General features: G+C 34.6%; 1 protein-coding gene across 4 annotated transcripts in view; it reads left to right on the forward strand.

The window, feature by feature from the left end:
* The window catches only part of CNTN6 (contactin 6), a 145,479-nt gene that overhangs the window by 105,083 nt on the left and 20,795 nt on the right, over positions 1-19,601 (forward strand). For all 4 annotated transcript variants that reach the window (XM_059937712.1, XM_059937713.1, XM_059937715.1 and 1 more), the window contains 5 exons: positions 14,720-14,895; positions 15,262-15,379; positions 16,018-16,176; positions 16,298-16,447; positions 18,558-18,628. In XM_059937712.1, the coding sequence (XP_059793695.1) occupies positions 14,720-14,895; positions 15,262-15,379; positions 16,018-16,176; positions 16,298-16,447; positions 18,558-18,628 (674 nt within the window). The remainder of the gene's footprint in view (positions 1-14,719; positions 14,896-15,261; positions 15,380-16,017; positions 16,177-16,297; positions 16,448-18,557; positions 18,629-19,601) is intronic.

Consider the following 19,601-nt stretch of genomic DNA (forward strand, 5'->3'; position numbering starts at 1 on the left):
TGGAATACATCCATCTTTTTGTAGTGGTTGAAGTCTCCCAGTACTGCTAATATCTTTCCCCAAATATTTAATTCTACATTCCAATTTTCTACAAGAATGAATTAAAACATTTAATAGAAAGAAGACTTTGATTTAAAAATTATTAATGGAAGTATTCTTAAGGTGAAAAAATATATAGTGAGTTTTTATACTGTCTAGAAATGAAGTTTTCTTCCCCCCTCCAGTATTGAAAATAACGCTGAGTTCTTGAGACCTGAATTCCATAATCTCTTCAAGTATAAAGGAGAAAACAAACAAAAAGCTTTCATGTAAGCAAACACAATAATATCAATATTATTTTAGTCTTCATAATAATTTAGTTCATAGTCTTTTAAAAATGTAGCACATATCACTCAGATGAAATTTCCAGGCATGTTAAGCAGCCTTTTTTCTTTTAAATATATATTATACAATATATAATGTAAAGGACATTATATATATTAATTATAATTAATGAATTATAAGTCTGCACTTTTTTATTATGCAAGAAAATTTTCACTGAACCTATTATTGGTTAAAATTTTGCTTTGTTTTATTTATTCTTAATAAAAATAGGGGGTTGTATAGCTTGTGCTTTATACCAAATAAACAGGCCAGACAGATGAGTACATACCACTTCTTAAAGAGATGAAAAGCAGAAACTTTGAAATTAGATTAACTAGTTCAATTACTAACTAGCATGAAATCCTAAAGAGTTTGTTTTTGCTGTTTGATGTTGTATTCTTTATTATTATCATTAACGACACTCTATTAAATATACATACTCTGCTCCAGGCACTGTTATAGCTGCTTTATGTATATCATCTCACTGAACCCTCCGAACAACACTTTGAAGCAGATGATCATTAGACATTAAGGCATAGACGTCTGAAAGTGCTTGCCAAGGTCCCTTGTTATTAAGTGGCAGAACTCTTCTTTCCCTTCTAGTAAATTTATGTAATCATACTTACATGAGACACTTTTACATGACATTGTTTAAAGTTCAAAGAAAATGAAACTATAGTAACTTGCAGATATTAGTACTTCCCCCTAAATACTTCAGTTTTCCTTTGTTAAATAGAGTTCAATATTTGTTTATATCTTTATCATTTGAGGTAAACTTTACATATATAATGAAATACACGTCTTAAGTGTACATTTGCTGAATTTTGGCAAATGCGTACACCTGCGTAACCCCTAACTCTACCAAGATAATTACCATCATCCTATAGAACTTCCCTCATGCCTCTTCTTAATCAATCCCTACCCCCACCCCAGTCCTAGAAGCAAGTACTGTTACGATTTTTTTCTGCCACAGATTTCATACAAATGCAATCATACAGAATATACTCTTTGGCATCTGGCTTCTCTCACTCAGCTTAAATCACTAGCTATCAACCTTCTGTTTTTATTAAAAATGAACAAAACTAAACAAAACTTTACCAACAGTAGGTTTAACCTGTGTAGTAAAAAAAAAAAAAAAAAAAAAAAAAAAATCTTGAATTATAAATATCTTTGTCTCCAGTTTCCTTCCCAAACTTGTACACACTTGTGCCCTGAGTATTGGGTTAGGAATTGGAAGTTCAGTAATTTTTTTCTTGATTCCAGTCTGAAGCTAAAGGAAGTGATTAGACTCCTGTGTTACTTGGGCATTCTATTTCTAAACCAGCACAGTGGTCACTCAAGCTCTAGTGACATTTTTTTAGGAAAAATGTGTGTCATTACAACATTAAGAAAAAGATGCAAGCTCTGTTTTAGGTCTGTGGATCCTGAACACTCAAGGAAACAGTTATTAGCAAATTCTTTCAAGCCAAAAAAAGGAATGGGGTAGGAGTGGGGCAAGGGGGTGTAGAGGGGAAAAATAATCAAATGAATTGATTGACGCTGATTCTCCTCTTCTGGATTTTATTTTCTCATTTCATCTATCCTTATCCCAACATAAATGTTCAGAAGAAAACATTTTCTATTAGGTCCTGTTGCCAGGCAAAGTAAAATTTCCTCATTCCATCCCTTTTAAAACTACACAACACTTCAACCTGATATTTTACTACAACCCAGCATAAAGTTACAGTTGGAGGACTGAGCGAATGCTATCTATTTATAGGAAATATAAATATGATCCCATAAATAGTCATTGCCTATTATGTATTACTGCTTTGAAAGTGAGTAGTTGGCATATTTAATTCATTAAGCAGAATCTACAGTGCATGCTCTTTTTAAATAGACGTCAGGCTCTGTTTTGATTACTTGTTAATATAGAAGATCTGTGTTTACATTTTACATTATTACTTGCTAGGGAATTTTTCAGTGTTACCTTGCATGATACTTAGATTTGTTTTCTCATTTAGACAACTCAAATTTTAGACAATTACTTTCTCCAGACAATTCTTCATTTGTTTCTTTTACTCTGGGGTTCAGGGTAGTCTTTTAATATTTGTTCTAAATCATTTAAATATTGAAGTGGAAGATAAATGGGTAATGGTAACTGCAGAGAAACTGTAATATACTGACCATGGTTACTTTGTACATTGGAATTAAATCATACTCTGCCTATGGTGGAATATAATATAAATACCAAGTACTGCACGTAGATTTTAGTGGATGTAAAACAACCTAGCCTACTGTAAGTATATGTACAAAGAGGAAAAATGTATTAAATAAAGATTAAAAACTCCTCCATTTCTTGCTTGCTAGAGGTGGGGAATTGAAGACTCTATCACACTGATTTCCTTGTTTGTTTGTTTTCTCTACAGGGTTTATTTCAGAGTACTAGCTTTGATTTTCCTGTGCTTGCTTTTCCTAGAGTTAGTAATTTTCTTGTTTGTTTGCTTAGCTTTCTACGGAATTGGCAACAATTCATCCCTCAGTTCTATTTCAACTTTCTTCCTTTAATATCAATCTACCTTTGTGTTGGGGAGCCTGGTTTCCTAAGCAACATACCTTTCTCTTGACATACTTCTTCATTTGGGTAGACTGCATCTTCCTATGGATTTCTGAGAAACAATTTAAGAAAAATGCAATTTTTTTGAGATCTTTCATGTTTGAAAATGTCTTTACACTATGATTACATTTGATTGATGGTTTAGTTGGAAACAGAATTCTGGACTGGAAATCAGGATTCTTCATAACTTTGGAGATGTTACTCTGCTCTAAAAGCTGAAGCCATTTTGATTTCTGACCTGTTGTTTGTGACATCTTTTCTCTCTCTCTCTCTACAAGTCTGTTTTTCCCAGTGTCCCACAATTACATGATGATGTGCCATGGTGTAAATTTATTTTCAACCTTTTCACAGGGCATTTGGCGTACTTTGTCATCCTGGAAACTCGTAGTTCTTGGTCCTGGAATATCTTCCCAAATAATTTAATAATTTACTCCATTTCTTTTTCTGAAATCCCTATTATTTAATAGATTTCCTAAACTGGTATTCGAGTTTATGCGTGTGTGTATGTATGTATGGATGTAACTATTTACCTATCTTTGTATATAATATTGTATTTTATATAATTATATATATATTTAGATACATATAATTTATATACATGCTCATGTTATATACACACACACACACACACACACACACACACATATATATACTTTTGTTTCTCTCTCCTCATATCCATTTTATAGCTTTGTTGCTCTATCTTCTAGGTGATTTTCTCAACTTTATCTTCCAGACTTTCTATTGTATTTTTGTTTTTGCTATTTTGAAAAAATTTCTAAGTGTCCTTTTATTTTCTGGCCTTGCTCATTTTCTCCCCCTTCCTCTGAAAATATTGCTTGTAGTTTTTCTCTTTTCTAGTTTATTTTTTATGCATGGTATCTGTTGTCCCAAACTACTTTCTTCTCTTTCTTTGTTTTAATCCCTATCCTTTATTAAAAGGTGTACAAAGATACTCTGTGCATCTGTTGCCTGCTCATATTTAAAAGTGGGTCACTAAAAATCTTACAGAAAGCTCTGATCAAGTGTGGGGATTTTTGAATGATTGGACTTCACATTTAGATGATCTGGCCAAGATATTTCCTTGGAAAACTCTAAGGTCACTATATTTGGATCTTCTCTTGTAGGCTCATCAGATCCCTAGGAAAGCTGTCCCTCACCTCCCACCCAGGTTTCCTGCCTGGAGAGCAAAGGCCCAGCAGACAGCACCCTCAGAACTGCATAAGCTTACAACACATGGATCTCAGCCCTCACCCTGTACATGTTTCCTTAATTCCCCTATTTTCAGTAGGAGCCCCCCACCCTTAACTGTACTTGGTGACCAGCAGTTGAGACCCTCTGTTGCATATCCTCTCAGGAAAGTAATTTGCTGGTTTTCTTCTGAGATGGGAAAACATTCTTGAGACCAAATAGCATCCTATTCATAAATTCCAAAATGAATTAATTCATAAAGACATGCTAAATAAGTTTTCTCCTCAGCCTTCCCACTGCCAGCCTATGACTGACCTTTACAGTAAGCCAGTTAGAAGTCATTCAACTTCACTCCAGTTCCTCAAATTTTGTCTCCCCTTTTCGTCTCTGTTTTGGTGGATTAATGTCTTAGAAAAAAAATTTCTTTTGGCATCACTTATTAGATGTTTATAAAGAACTTGAAGTAAATACTATGTAATCAATTATCATCGCCAGGATGTTGTACATCCTATTTTTTATTGTGATACTATTTTTCTCTGCTAATATTTAGAAGAAGTCAAGCTTTAGCTATTTTTTGCTTAAACAAAATTTGTCAAGTAATCTAGAAAGCACAATTTGGGAGATTATGGGTCATGGACTCAAATCTTCCACTTGTACACTAGATATGATTCCCTCTCACATTCAGGGACATTCCCTCTCTCTCTCTCTCTCTCTCTCCTTACCCCCTCCCTCTCCCTCCCTTGTCTTTTTCATCTCTATTATCCCCTCTAATGCATCACTCCCACCACCATACTTGCATATTGTTACTCTCATCATTAAAAAGCTGTCATCTTCTGACCTTACTTCCCCTCCGGCTACTGCCATATTTGACTCTTCTCCTTTATATCAAAACTCTTTTAAAACGTTGTCTATACGAGCTTGCTTTTTTCAACCTTTCTGGTCAATTCTGTTTTGAATCCATGCAACCAGGCTTTTTTCCTACCATTTCATCAAAACTGTTCTTAACAAGGTGACTAGTAGCCTCCACACTGTTTTATCCAGCGGTCAGTTCTCAGTCATCTTACTTAACCTATCAGACTACTGACCACACAGTTCTTGATACACATTTCTCACTTGGCTACCAGGACATAGTAATTTTCAGGTTTTCCTTTAACATCTTGAGTCACTCCTTTTCAATTTCCTTTTCTAGTTCTTCTGAATCTTACCAATTTCCTAAATTTGGAATATCACAGGGAACTTTCCTCGAATTTATTCTCTGCCATAGCTATTACCACTCACTTGGTAACTCGTCCAGTCTCATCATTTTAAACAAAATCTACAAGCTAATTCCCAAAATGATAACCCAGCTTAGTTATCTATCTTAATCCCAAATCCAACTGCCAATTTATCTTAACTTCCAATTTACTATATCCTAACACTAACCTCCTAATTCTCACTCCCAGAACTTGCTCCTGCCACAGTAAATCCCCACTATATTAATGACAGCCTACACCGACACTTGCTCAAGCCGAATCCTTGCAGTCATTTTCACTCTTTTCCTTCTTTCAAACCCCATATCCCATTGTCCAACAAATGGCCTCAGCATCAAGATATGTAAAGAATCTAACCAGGTCCCACAACTTCAATGACCAAACATTAGTTTAAACCAATACTGTCACTTTCCCAAAGTGTGTCTCTAGCACAGAGATACCCAACTAAGTTTATTTTGCCTCCTAGGGGACATAGGGCAATGTGTAGGGATATTCCTGGTTGTCACAACTGAAGGATCTACTAACATCTAGTAGGTAGAGGCCAAAGATGCTGCTAAATATCCTATAATGCACAGAACAGCTTCCCCACCGCACTCTGAATCCACTTACACATACATGCGACAAAATATAATCTGGCCCAAAATGATAACAATATTGAAATTAAGAGACTCACCCATAGCCTCAGAAGTATGGGTCTCAATTCCATCTTTGTCTCCCTTCTAGAAGCTTGAATGTTCCTATTAAATTGTAGATGAGTTTTTTGCCTTTGTTATGGAAATCCTCTAAAGGCTCCTCAGTTCAGTGTTGTTTTATTTGCTCAGTATTCACACTGATGTACACCTGGAAGAAAGTAAGGGTTCAATACTAATTAAATGGTTTTGAATAAAATATTGAATAAACAATTAGTATATTTTTATGTTAAGGGTTTCTACATCTGTCCAAAGTAGTGCTCACTTCTTTTTCCAAATGACATTAACTATCATACTGTTCAAGCTATTATCTAAAAAGCTACTGATAAATGGCCTAAATATTTCCAACCCTACACATAAGCTATTACAAAAAGTTAATAATATTGGCGAAACTTCTGTCCTGACTAGTTGAAGTAGATTTATCACACAAACATCATACCAATATCAATCACAATAATGTAAAAATATTTTAAAAATAAAAATCTCAAGCAGAAATTTTGGTGGTCTCACAGTGCCAGAAAGAAAAAACTGGGGCTCATAATCAACCAAATAGAATGAGGCCAGCTAAACAATTCAATCTTGAATCAAGACACCTAAGGGACTATGCCCTAGTAATAAAAGCAGAGCAAAATTGACCAGGACTTAAAATCACTGACTTTAGACTCAATTTGTATCAATTCCTGACTAGATTCTGCTCTTTTTCAATTGCCTGCTTAAAAGTCAGTCTTCTTGGGAAAAATACAACAAAATGAAAATATTTACATTTTGAGCCACAGCACCTGACATTTCATAAAATGTTACCAAGAACAGCTGGAACCAGGACCAAATGACCAAAACCCAGGGAAATATCAGATAACAGCAACAAGTCACGGCTGATAGAAATACAGAAGCTATCACACAAGGGTTTTAAAATAATTGTGATTAGTATGTTTTTTTAAAAGATGACAAGATGGAGAATTTCAGAAGAGAAATGGCATGTATTAAACATCAGTTGGAAGTTCTAGAAGTGAAAAATACAAAGGCTAAAATTAAGAACAAAATAGACTGACTTAACAGCAGATTAGATATGGTAGAGAAGAAGATTAGTAAAGAGGAAGATATGTGAATATAAGATATCCAATATGGAGAAGAAATGCAATAGGAAAGACAAAAAAGAACACAAAGAATATATTGTTGATGGTGAATAGCTCTAACATACATGAAATTGTGGTTCCCAAAGGGGCTGAGGAGGGATAAGGGATGACCAGTTTGAAGAAAGATTTTCCAGAGAGTTAAAAAAAAACTGAAAATGACATCAGCCATCTATTCAGGAAATCATATGAGCCTTAATTAGGATAAACACAAAGGAAAGTTTAAATAAGCACATAGTAGCGAAAACAAAGGAAAGAAAAATCATCCCAATTAAAAAAAACCACATTATCTTCAAAAGAATAACAATGACAATGACAGTTGACATAACAACAGAATTAAGGGAATCAAGAAGACAGTGGAATGACATTTTTAATGGTCTGACAGACAATACCAATAAAATTCTATTCCCAGCAAAATATCCTCTCAAATGAGGACAAAATAGAGATGCTTTCACCAAACAAAACCTCGGAGAACCTATCACTCAAATCTGCACTAAAAGAAATGATAATGAAACTCCTATAACTAGAAGCAATGTGGTCACAGATTGAAGAAGAAATTAAGAGCAATGGGAAGAGTTAATACGTTGATACGAGGCTAATTTGAGATTCTGGGGAATTAGGAAGAGGACCAAATTTTAGAAGTTTTTATTTCTAGTCTTCACAAGTTAACTAATGAGAGAAAATATCAGAGACTTTCATCACCTGTTTTAAGTGTTATTTATACACTAATTTCCTTTATATCAGTATCTTAATAACATTTCCAATAATGTCATAGACAAATGAAGGCAGAATCACATGTTGCACAGAGGGAGATTTGATGATTTTTCTTAACATTCGTCAATCTTTTGAGAGGAATTGGTAATTCAGAACCACCTGAGCAGTTATTATTCTGAACAATGACCCTGAAAGATTATCACTCACAGATGGAGATTTCAACTGAGTTAAAAGTACAAAAGAAACAAACAAAAAGTTACCAAAAGTAATATTTTCTGGATGCTCAGGAAAGACCAATTACATGATGGATTGCCATCCCTGGCTTGTAAAAATGTAGCTGGGGATCATGATATGTAATAGAGTGTTTGGCCATTGATACAGGGAACAAGCCACACTTATGTTTAAAGAAATCATGCTTAACAGTTCTGAGAGAAATTTTGTTATTAGTTTTCATGTCTCCTGAGGTGCTCTTTACTAAAGATGGGTTCTGGAAATATCACTGTCTATTTTGACAATGTGAATTTGAGTAAGGCTATTCATCAAAAGCATTATATATTTTATTAAGCCTTTCCTTGTACTTCTTAAGGATAGGATTGTTAGATCAAGCTGTTTTCGTATGATCTGATTCTCACTGAAACAGACTGAAAAGAGTAAACATTAAAATTCTGTAATTTTATGAACTCTCCATTAACGCATGTCATTCATACTTAGAATAACCTTCAAAAAGTGGTCGGTCCTCTTCACACTAGAAGCCGAATGGAAAAGATGTCTCCCTATTCTGTATATAAATATTCACTACCCCCATCATTTCCTTTATGTCTTTCTTTTATTATTATTGAAAATTAGAAACACACAGAAAAGTAGAGAAAACAGTACCAGGAATACCCATGTACTCATCAATCAGGGTTGATAATCATCAACTCATATCCAACTTTGTTTCACCTATACCCTCACCTACTTCCCCAACATCCACCTCAAATATCTAGAGGCAAATCATAAACATCATAATTTATTCTATAAATATTTCAGAATGTATTTTTAAATGACAAGGGGATCTTTTTAACATAACAATAAACCAGTTTTCCTATCTTAAAAAAATTAACGACTACTCTTAAGTTTTTCGGAGTTCAAATGTATGTGATTATCTCTTAAATATATATTTATATATGTATTATGCATGTTAAATAAATACACACACATGTGTGTATATATTTGTGTACGCTAACCCTCTTCAACCATGAAAGTCATATTTCCAAACATTGTTTCTTAGAATTCTTTATATCCCAAAACGTATTAAGAGGTATTACATGAATTAAAAATGTTCCATATCTAGTAAGTGCAGGAAAACTAGAATTAAGGAAACTTCTTTAATACAGGAATTTTCAAAGCTTTTAATATGCTAAAAGGTACTATGAAACTCTAAAAGCAAACATAGTAAGTATACAGAATTAATTAAAGTTGAATAACCTGGGAAATGCACCTTTATTTATTTTTGGAGCATCACTAATCAATAACATTTTACTGGATATGACTTTTTCCTGGATCCAAAGCATTGGTGGATTTCTGGCAATATATTTCACATAGCTTGGATTTTCCTTAAATAGAAATTTCAGGTTCAAATTTCAAAACCTAAAGCAATTATTTCTCAAAGCATGGGCCTGGACTGACCACATTAAAATCAACTGAAGACGCAACCTGTCAAAAAAATCCATTTCTAGGTTCTCTCTGCAGACCTGCCAGATCAGTATTTCTGGTGGAAGCAGAGAAATGCACATTTTGAACACATTCTCCAGGAAATTCATGCTAAATTTTTAAACTACTAGAGTAGAATTTCTATAAATATCAATACTTAAGGAATAGGCAACAAAAATATAATTATAGGAAATGAAAAGGAATAACTATCGCTCTATTTTGTTTCAGAGAAAGAGCCTTAAAGAATTTCAAAGTTTTACAAATGATAGAGTCTAGCAGAGTCGACGTTCCTCCTTTTTAATTTGTTATAATTCAGGCCCTAATTATCTCACTTATCCATAAATACCAAGAAGTATTTCAGTGTTAATAATGAGCCTCATGTTACTGCACCTACTCCACTGGCATGTATGTGCTCCCAGGAAAGTAGTACACTAGATGTGTGTATATACATCCCTCCACTCCTTGAGAGTGATTCGAGTGGCTTTTTAAAAAATTTCTCTGGTGTTAGTTTCTTAAGAAGTTAAAGTATATGCACAGGAATCAGAACTTGTTAATGAACTAAAGCTCCTCCTTGTTCTTTCCCTAAAATAGCATCAAAAATTGTGTATGTTTCTCCTGCTCAAGAACCACTCTCCCATTCTCTGCAACTGTGATTTTGTCTCTGTGGGGTATTCACTTCTAGTTCTGAGTTAGAGCTCTGCGCGGTTGCAGAAGGGAACGCTTCAGGGTAGCAATCAGTGGCCTTGTGGGTGTTGGACAGCCACCTACACAGGATCAGGACAGGTCTGCATGTGGTGTGAGGAGAGGATACAGTAGTTATAAGCGTTCTTGTCCATGTACCCCCTCACCCTCACAGGAGGGTACTCACAAGGGGACTATGTTCAGATAACCATGCATTCCCTGTTTTTGAATAACAAGTCTGCCCACATAGAAGACTCTTCTTTTAAATATAATCCTTTTTTTTTTTTTTTTTTTTTTTACCCTACAAATACTGCTATGTCTTTATGCCTTTTTTCCCTCTGCTTCATACTTCCAAGGCTTCCCTTTTTTTTTGGCAATTTTTTAACATGGCATCCAGGGCTGGTTTCATCCGTTTGTAACCCAGTCACACAGGATCCCGTGCTGAGATATGCCTCATGTTTGGTCTAATGCTCCACTGTCGCCATCTCAAAATTCTTGGTCGCTTTGTCTCTGAACTTGTGCTTTGTAAGTGAAAGCTAGTGGGACAATGGAGCATGACCATGAGCAGAGGAGACAGCCTAGGTGGAAGCACGTACAAGTGTTTATGGTTCAGCAGCCGTAGCTTGTGCACAAACGGGCTCAGGTCCATGCACCAAGCAGGCAGGTGGGACTGTGTATACCCACATGCCTGATGGCGGTCAGGAGTGCTGAGGCCCAGAGGAAGGGGAGCAAATCAGGACCCGGGACCAAATTGGTGGAGGTGATGACGGTAGCAGCTGTAGAAACTTCAGGGGATGACAGCAAGGGCTTCAGGGGAACAAGGAACTCAGAAAGCAGTCAGCGTCAGGATCCACTGTGAGAAGTCAGCTTGCTCATCTGTGCCCAGACAATGTCCGGGTGACATCTGTACAAATATTAACTCTTCAGCCTGAGCACCAGAAAAGGAACTGTCAGTGCCCAGGCAGTAAATTTTGTCAGTAAAGTATTACGAAATAAAAGCCTACATATATTGCAATAAGGCGTATCATAGAGTTATGTGAATTCTTAAAAGAGTTTGGCATACATGATTTTGAAAATGTCTGCAACACTAGAAAGCTCATTTCCAGAGGCTTAGAAATAGAAATTTAGAGACTACTCTACTCAATGGGAAAAATACTATTTCTATACAAATCTCCGGGTAAACCAATTATTAATGAGTGTTTCCTTACAATTAAAGATACAGCAGTAGAATGCATAAACAGGCGTTCTGGATTATACACAAACCTTTAAGCCACTTTCAGTTTCCCGTGAAACCTCCACAAGTTACAGGATGTGTCCGAAGAATGTAACAGTTCCATTGTTTAAATTTACATCTAAAATTCAATGCAGACTTAAACAGAAGGGATTTGTATGAAGAGATAAATCTTTTTGGAAAAGATTGTTCCTTGAGAATCATCAGCTCTAGATGATCTAAGATTCACATTTCAAAATAATTTATCAGATATTTATTCCAATGTTCTCACAACCTATAAAATACTCTCAATGGTTCCATAACAATTGCATCAACAGAAAGATCTTTGCAAACATAAAGAATTATCGAAAAGCATTTGCGATTTTACATTTGCCATGAGCAACCGATGTCAATCACTTAAAAATAAAATTGCTAAAACAAATTCTGATGACCTAATAAATAAATTTATAGAAAAGTGAGAAAAATCTTATGATCAATCAAGAAATAACTTTAATAAAGTATTATTATTTAATGTATATATAAAATTGAATCAAAAATATACTTTTGCAATTTGTATGTTTATGTTGTTACTCATGTATCATTATTACCCTGTTACATTTTGTAGGTAATATATTATTTTTAAAGCAAAGTAATTTCAAAGAAAAACACCCCACATTTTTATTTCATACTGCGACCCAAAAATTATTTATGTAGCTGGCCCTAAAAACATCTAAAGCTTACATTCGGACTATGACCATCACCAAGCTTCATACTCTCCACCTTCACTCCTGTTTTACTCTCCAACACTTCTTTCCAGCAAAATGGCTGCCTTGCCTCAACAAACCATTCTTCTTTGCACAGATTCTTTGTAAATGCTCTTGCCTGCATAGTGAATAAAGTTACTTCTCCCTGACTATTATGTTTACTTAGCTAACTCCTATTTGCCTTTTGCTTTCAGCTAAAGCAATCCTTTCCCAATAAACTGATCCCTCAGGATTCACTATTTTAATAGAATCATTTACTTCTAATACATGGCACTTATAACAGTTGTAACTATGTATTTCTGAGTATGATTTGATTAATGTCAGCCTCTCGTTTTATTCTTAAATATCTGTGAAGGCAAGCACCACATCATTTTTATTTGGTGCTTTTTTTTTTCCTTCTCCTTCCATTGTATTTCCAATACTTAGCAGACAGCTGGAATTTGGTAGGTGCTCAATAAATATTAGTTAATAAATGAATTAACTAGTGAGAACATGTAAACATTATAATGAATTATAATACAAATGTTTCTTATTCATGAAGTTTTAGTCATTATTACTATACTACTGACAAACTGTATATAGGGAATGATTTGTCTAATTTTGCCACTTTGTGGTGCCATAAATGGAAGGAGAGGTTTTTCATTTTTAATGTTTGAAAATTATTTTAACTGCATGATCCAAAACTTTAAATCAGAGCAATTTTGCTCTACCAGCACAACCAGTTAGCCAACTCATCTTCCCATAAGTGTAAATAAGATATTAGCGATATATTTTTTTCAAAGATACTACAAGAAGGAAAATAGTCTCTAGTCTTAAAATGCGTTATTGAAACCCTGGTTAGTATTTATCCTTTCTTTGTGGGAGACGTCTGAAGAAGGTTTGGAATTAAGAATGGACTTAGTCCACAAAATCATTCTTTAAACTTTTCCCCAGAAATAATTTGAATAAAAAGTATATGTGTCTAATATAATAAGGTAAAGAGTATCTTTAAAATATGAAAATATGAAGACACAGACACCATCTGATGTAGACTGAGGTAGATTTTCTTCATTATATTCAGAAACAAAATATGTGCTTTTATTTTTCCATGACTCTTTTATCAATATGTACCTTAAAGCCCAAGATTATTACTTCCTACTTTTTGTTTATTAAGGAAACAATCACAATTATTGAAATGTTGGAATAATACTTAAACATTCTATTGATAAAATACAGTGGCACACTCATCCATATGAACATATAAATTCAACCTCAATGCTACTTTGATTTCTTGAGCAGCACAAAGAAGCCAGAAGGAAAGTAAAGCTTTTAGCTTATCTCCTAGAGGGTAAAACTTTATCTTATGAGTGATCTTTAGAGAAAGAGATTTTCCAGGGTCCTCATTTCATTTTGTTTTGAAACTTCTTTATGTATGATACTTGCTTTCACTATAATTTGCCAAAATCCCTAATTCTTAAATGTAAACCCCTTAAAACATACTTTATTTTGGTAAGATAGTGCATATCTAAATCCAAATATATGTCCAGGGTTTTTTTTGTGTGTGTGGGTACTGAGTTGCCATTTTGGTCAATTTACTGAGTTGCCATCTTAGTCAATTCTTAGTCCTCTAAAATCAAAACTATGTATTTTGTTATAAAAAATGTAGTCAAAAATGATATCACTATGAGTCTCTTTTAACCACAGAAATATAGGACTCACAAGTCCAGCTGGAACACTGTTTGGAATTATCCTTTGAAATGGGTCAATGACATGATATGACTTGTAGAGCAAGGGCTGATATTGTGACTCATATTTCTAGAGAGAAATTTTTTTATGATAGATGTGTAATTCTAAAATTGTGAAATCTCGATGAAAAAGAAAAAAGTTACCTCCTTCCTATTCGTGTTGCACCTTTATCTAAAATAGAAATTTTTTATCACAGCTATGTCAGAAATAGAATAAATATGTTGTATTCACATTTGCAAATATAAGGTTATGATTATAAATCTCGATATAATATAAACTAATGTAGTTATGATCTTAGGGACGCAATTTGTCTCATAGTATATGAAATTAACATAGAATATTTAGAGCTGTAACCATTGTGTGGATTGTAATATTGTGGCTGGAATTTCAGAATAAAATAATAATAAAAATGGTGTGGTGCATTCTCTATGTAGGGAATGCTGTCTTTTGATGTCCACAGTTTTCTATGAACTACTCATTTTTATATTAAGTATAAATGAATGTATATCTTGAATTTTCTTACAAGTAATAGGCTACATTGATTAATGCAGAAATATTTGAAAAGTGGGAATATAATTTTTCATACTGAGTATAGTAGAGCTTCATGTTGTATTTATACAATTTCAAACAATGGCAAAATCATTCAAAATAATATGTTTTATAGCCATATGCTAGCATTTGATAAGCTTTTATAATAATAATATTTTTTCTCAACAGAGAGGACTGTTATTACCGTGCCACCTTCCAAAATGGATGTTACAGTTGGCGAGAGTATAGTCCTACCCTGCCAGGTGTCCCATGACCCCTCCAATGAAGTTGTATTTGTATGGTCTTTCAATGGAGATGTCATAGACTTAAAAAAAGGAGTGGCTCATTTTGAGAGGATTGGAGGAGTAAGTTGCTGAAATTTTTAAGTGCTTAATAAAATGAATCAAGTCTTTTACATGAATCAACATCTTTCATAATTATTCTCCCCATATTGATTTGCATGGATAGTCACTGTCTGTTTATGAAGTTGCAACTGTTTTTGTTTTGTTTTATTTTGTTTTATGTCTTGCATAGAAATGCTTGTGTTCTGGATGCAATTATAATAAAGGGGATAATAAAAGGGATCAAATATGAGAAACTATAATGATACTAGTATATCTCCTAATTTCAGAACTGCCTCATATTTAGTATTTATCCAGCTGAAAAAAAAAAAAAAAGGGACCTGCTGTGTATGATTATGTTTTTATCCCTTTTTCCCTATCTATCTGCAGGAATCTGTTGGGGATTTGATGATAAGGAATATTCAGTTAAATCATTCAGGAAAATATCTATGCACAGTAAAAACAACTCTGGAAAGTTTATCTGCTGAAGCTGATATCATTGTGAGGGGTAAGCATAAATGGTGAAAATGAATGAGCACACAGTTTATTCACAATCAAAAATGTTAATATGTATTGATACATGGTAGATCTTTGAGTAACCACATTATGATAAAAAAGTGAGATAAATAGTACAGATTTTTTATTTTCTAAACTCTAAGACTCCAGGGTACAGGTATAGATATGGATATTGAAATGAGTGGGTTTTGTCTCTTTATAAGGAATGGTCAGACTTAGCAAGCAGTGTCGGTCCCTAAAATTTAGACATGTTTTCTATTCATAATAAACCATTCTTGTCAGAGCAGGGTCAAAGTCACATGTTCCTGAAGGTCTCCGTATCAGATGTATTTATTTGAGTTAGCTTTCAAGAGAGAATGGACGAGAATGGTTCTCAATTTTTGAGGTTAACTCCCTATCGGATGATATTCAACCATCCCATGACTGGCATTTTCTAATCTTCAAGGGAAGCATTTCTAAATTAATCTCTCACCATGTAAGTTGAATTAATAGGGCTTTATCTCAAATAATGTGCTAAAATACATTATGTTCAATATTTTATTTTCTAAGCATAACAGATGGACTATCCCTGTCCCAAATCCATGAATTTAATAATTTCCAATATAGTCATCATAAAACATATTTTTCAAGGTCCCCCAGGTCCCCCAGAAGATGTAAGAGTGGAACATATTTCCAGTACTACTTCTCAACTAAGCTGGAGACCAGGCTCAGATAATAACAGTCCCATTCAAATATTTAGTATTCAGGCTCGGACACCATTTTCTGTGGGTTGGCAGGCTGTTTCTACAGGTAAGTGACACAAGCATTTTTGAATAATTTTCTAAAACAGATGGTGTGTTTGTTTAATTGAATAACTGATTGTTTTTAACTAGTGCCAATTTAGGGGCCTGAAGCATCCCCTTCTTTTCAGTTCCAGAAATTCTCAATGGTAAGACATACAATGCAACAGTGGTTGGTTTGAGTCCTTGGGTGGAATATGAGTTTCGTGTTGTTGCCGGGAATAGCATTGGGATTGGAGAACCAAGTAAACCATCAGAAGTGTTAAGAACCAAAGCATCAGGTAAGAAATCAATGTCTTCTAAAGATGTGGAAGACCTTTTAAAGTCTAGTTCCTAAAGAAAATAAGTGAGAAGTGTAGTATTTTTGGTCCAAAATCAGAGGCAGTAAACCAGTGGCTCTTATTTTCCATTTGTATGTGCACAGAGCAAGGTATATTTTCTCCCAAAAAGTGAATTCAAAAAGAGATGATTATAGTTAAGCAGGCATGTCAAAAATTAGAATTTTTCAAAAGCTGTCCTCTCATCTCATTTATTTTCTAGCCAAAATCCAATAGAGAATCTGTAGATTTGTAAATGCAAATGAGTTACTGCTTGTTTCATTAAATGTTGTAGCCAAGAGTTAACTGAGACTCTGATGGTGCAGCCAGCCACATATTTCCATCTATTTCTCAACTCTGACCTAGCTGCAGCTTCATTGAGTGATACTATAAATTTTTCCACAGGCAAATGAGGTAAATTTTAAACTCATTTAACAGAAGTGCTAATTGAGCATCAACTGGTTCACTGAACAGCAGAATACAAGTGGAACCTGCCTCAGAAATCACACCTTCTTAAGCTCTTTTCAATGGATCCTTTGTTCCACTCTTAAACTTTCACATCCAAGGTGATACTTGATCTGCGCAATGCATGTAGCCAACAAAGTTCACATTCTTATCCAGTCACCTATGAAGGATCACTGATGCTGCGGCTTAGTTTAACAAGCACAAACTATTTCAACAAAGTGTGCGCAACTGTCAGATGTCAATAAATCATTTTTTTGAAACTAAAGGTAATGCTAATCATTTTATTATAGGATTAGGGCTGGAAAACAGCATATTTGGTAGTGATATCTTAAATCATTCTAAAAGTTTAGAGCTGAGAGGAGGGTCCTTCCTTTGATAGAGGAAGAAAAGGAAGACCAGGATGTTAGCTGATTGTTTTGGACAAAGTCAGGATTTGAACCCAGACATCCAGACTTAGGCACCAGCATTCACCATAACAGTGGACCTTAACCTAAATGAGATAAAGACTGACATAAGGAAATGTCTAAATATAGAAATTCCCAGGCCCTACCACAGACCAACTGGATAAGAATCTGCAAGTTTGGTCCATGCCTCTGGATATTAGCTTCAATTTCAGATTGTTTGTTTACAGCTGATTTATATTATGATAGTTTTGGGCAGGGTTGATGCTAATTCTAAAGTTTTTACAGTAGTTTTTATGTCACCTTCTGTTAACCATTGGCGCTCTCATTTCAGTAGCATAATGAGACTTGGTATTCATAGTGATTTCCCTGAGGCTCCAAATAATACTGCAGTGAGAGGTTGTGAGGTTTTGTTTGTTTGTTTGTTTGCTGGTATCATCAAAGACAGTTCTTCTCAATATGGCTTTAGGATGAGTATGGTTCATTTGAAAACTGAAGAAAAGAGGGAACTTTACTACCCAGAACATTGGAAACTTTTGCAAAGAGTTAATTAAAGTATAATTTAAAATAATTTCCTTATGTATCTAAACTAGTCAATTGTCCTAAAATATGTTACTGTAAGTTGTCAAGTACTAGAAACCCTGCAACTGTAGAAGCTATTCCAATTCACGCTGCTTTTGGCCAAAGGCATTGGAAGGCTTAGACGACAGGGCATAGGTTCAAGGCAATCTTTTAAATAAATTATGAAGATCAAAGCAGGATTCATTTTTAAATGTTAAAATATCCTGATGGCTAACAAAAAGAAAAATTATTTTAGTTTATTGAAAAAAATTAATTAATAGACTGCCTAAGTAACTTGTTTACAGCACAACTGTATAATTAGGCACTAAATCAGCAATGTTGCGGTTACCATCTGAATGGAACATCATTTTGCCAATTAGTAGATGATGCATAATAATGTCAAATACACGATGTTAGTCGATTTTTAATTAATTTTGGAGCCAGGGTGCTCTTGTATCAAACACAACTGTGTCCTCTCTCTTAGAAATTTGGATATGTGTAAACATAATTTATGTTCATTAAAAATGCAAGACTCTCTCATAATGTGTCTGCGTGAGATTTTGAAAGGTGAAATCCAAAAACAAAATTCTTCCCAATGAAGAGCTACTTTAGTAATTGCCATCCTATGTTTCTCTTGGTTGCTTTAGTCCCTGTCGTGGCACCAACAAACATCAATGGAGGTGGAGGAAGTCGGTCTGAACTTGTCATTACGTGGGAGGTAATTTTCTATCCAACTGAGTTACTTTGAAGGAAAAAGATTTAGCTGGCTAAGAGGAATATTGAAAAACAAAAAAGAAGATTTATTTGATCACTATTGAGTATATAAAAATACGTGGTATGAGAGACTCCTGATGATGCATTATTTAAAAGAGGTATTGGAAACTTCTTGTATTTCTACTAAAGTAAGAGAGTGTGACTAACTCAACACAATTTGCTTCCAAATATAAGAAACAGACGTTCAACGTCTATTGAAGGTGGGTCAGTAGCATTTTTGTTATTAGTTGATGAACTAGAAATTATTTTATTTGTTACCTCTAGAACTATTCATGAGTTAGACTCAGCAGAGCACAGGTAGAAAATAATTTCCCTATCACTGTTCTTTAAATCCTTCCTTTGTTCTTCCCTGCATCTAGATGAAAGCTTAGGCAGATGGTATAGCTTTTGTAGTCATTATTATTAAGTATCAACAAGTAGGTTCATTTTTTTTTTTTAATAGTAATCTTTTATTTATTTATTTATTTTTATATTTATTTTTGGCTGTGTTGGGTCTTCGTTTCTGTGCGAGGGCTTTCTCTAGTTGCGGCAAGCGGGGGCCACTCTTCATCACGGCCTCTCTTGTCGCGGAGCACAGGCTCCAGACGCGCAGGCTCAGTAGCTGTGGCTCATGGGCCTAGTTGCTCCGTGGCATGTGGGATCTTCCCAGACCAGGGCTCGAACCGTGCCCCCTGCTTTAGCAGGCAGATTCTCAACCACTGCGCCACCAGGGAAGCCCCAATAGGTTCATTTTTGTACTTAAAATTTTTTCAACCTGGTTTATTATCATAAACTTTAGACTTTCAACCAATCTAAAGTTCTCATTTCCAGAGGCTCAGGCCTGCCTCAGCGGAGAAATGCTATAGTGTGAAAGGGAACGCATAGTCAGTTCTCCACCTTTTCTCCACTCTGCTATTCAATTTCTCCTTTCCCAAACC

Source organism: Balaenoptera ricei, chromosome 11 (assembly GCF_028023285.1).
Source record: "Balaenoptera ricei isolate mBalRic1 chromosome 11, mBalRic1.hap2, whole genome shotgun sequence".
NCBI classification, from domain to species: Eukaryota; Metazoa; Chordata; class Mammalia; order Artiodactyla; family Balaenopteridae; genus Balaenoptera; species Balaenoptera ricei.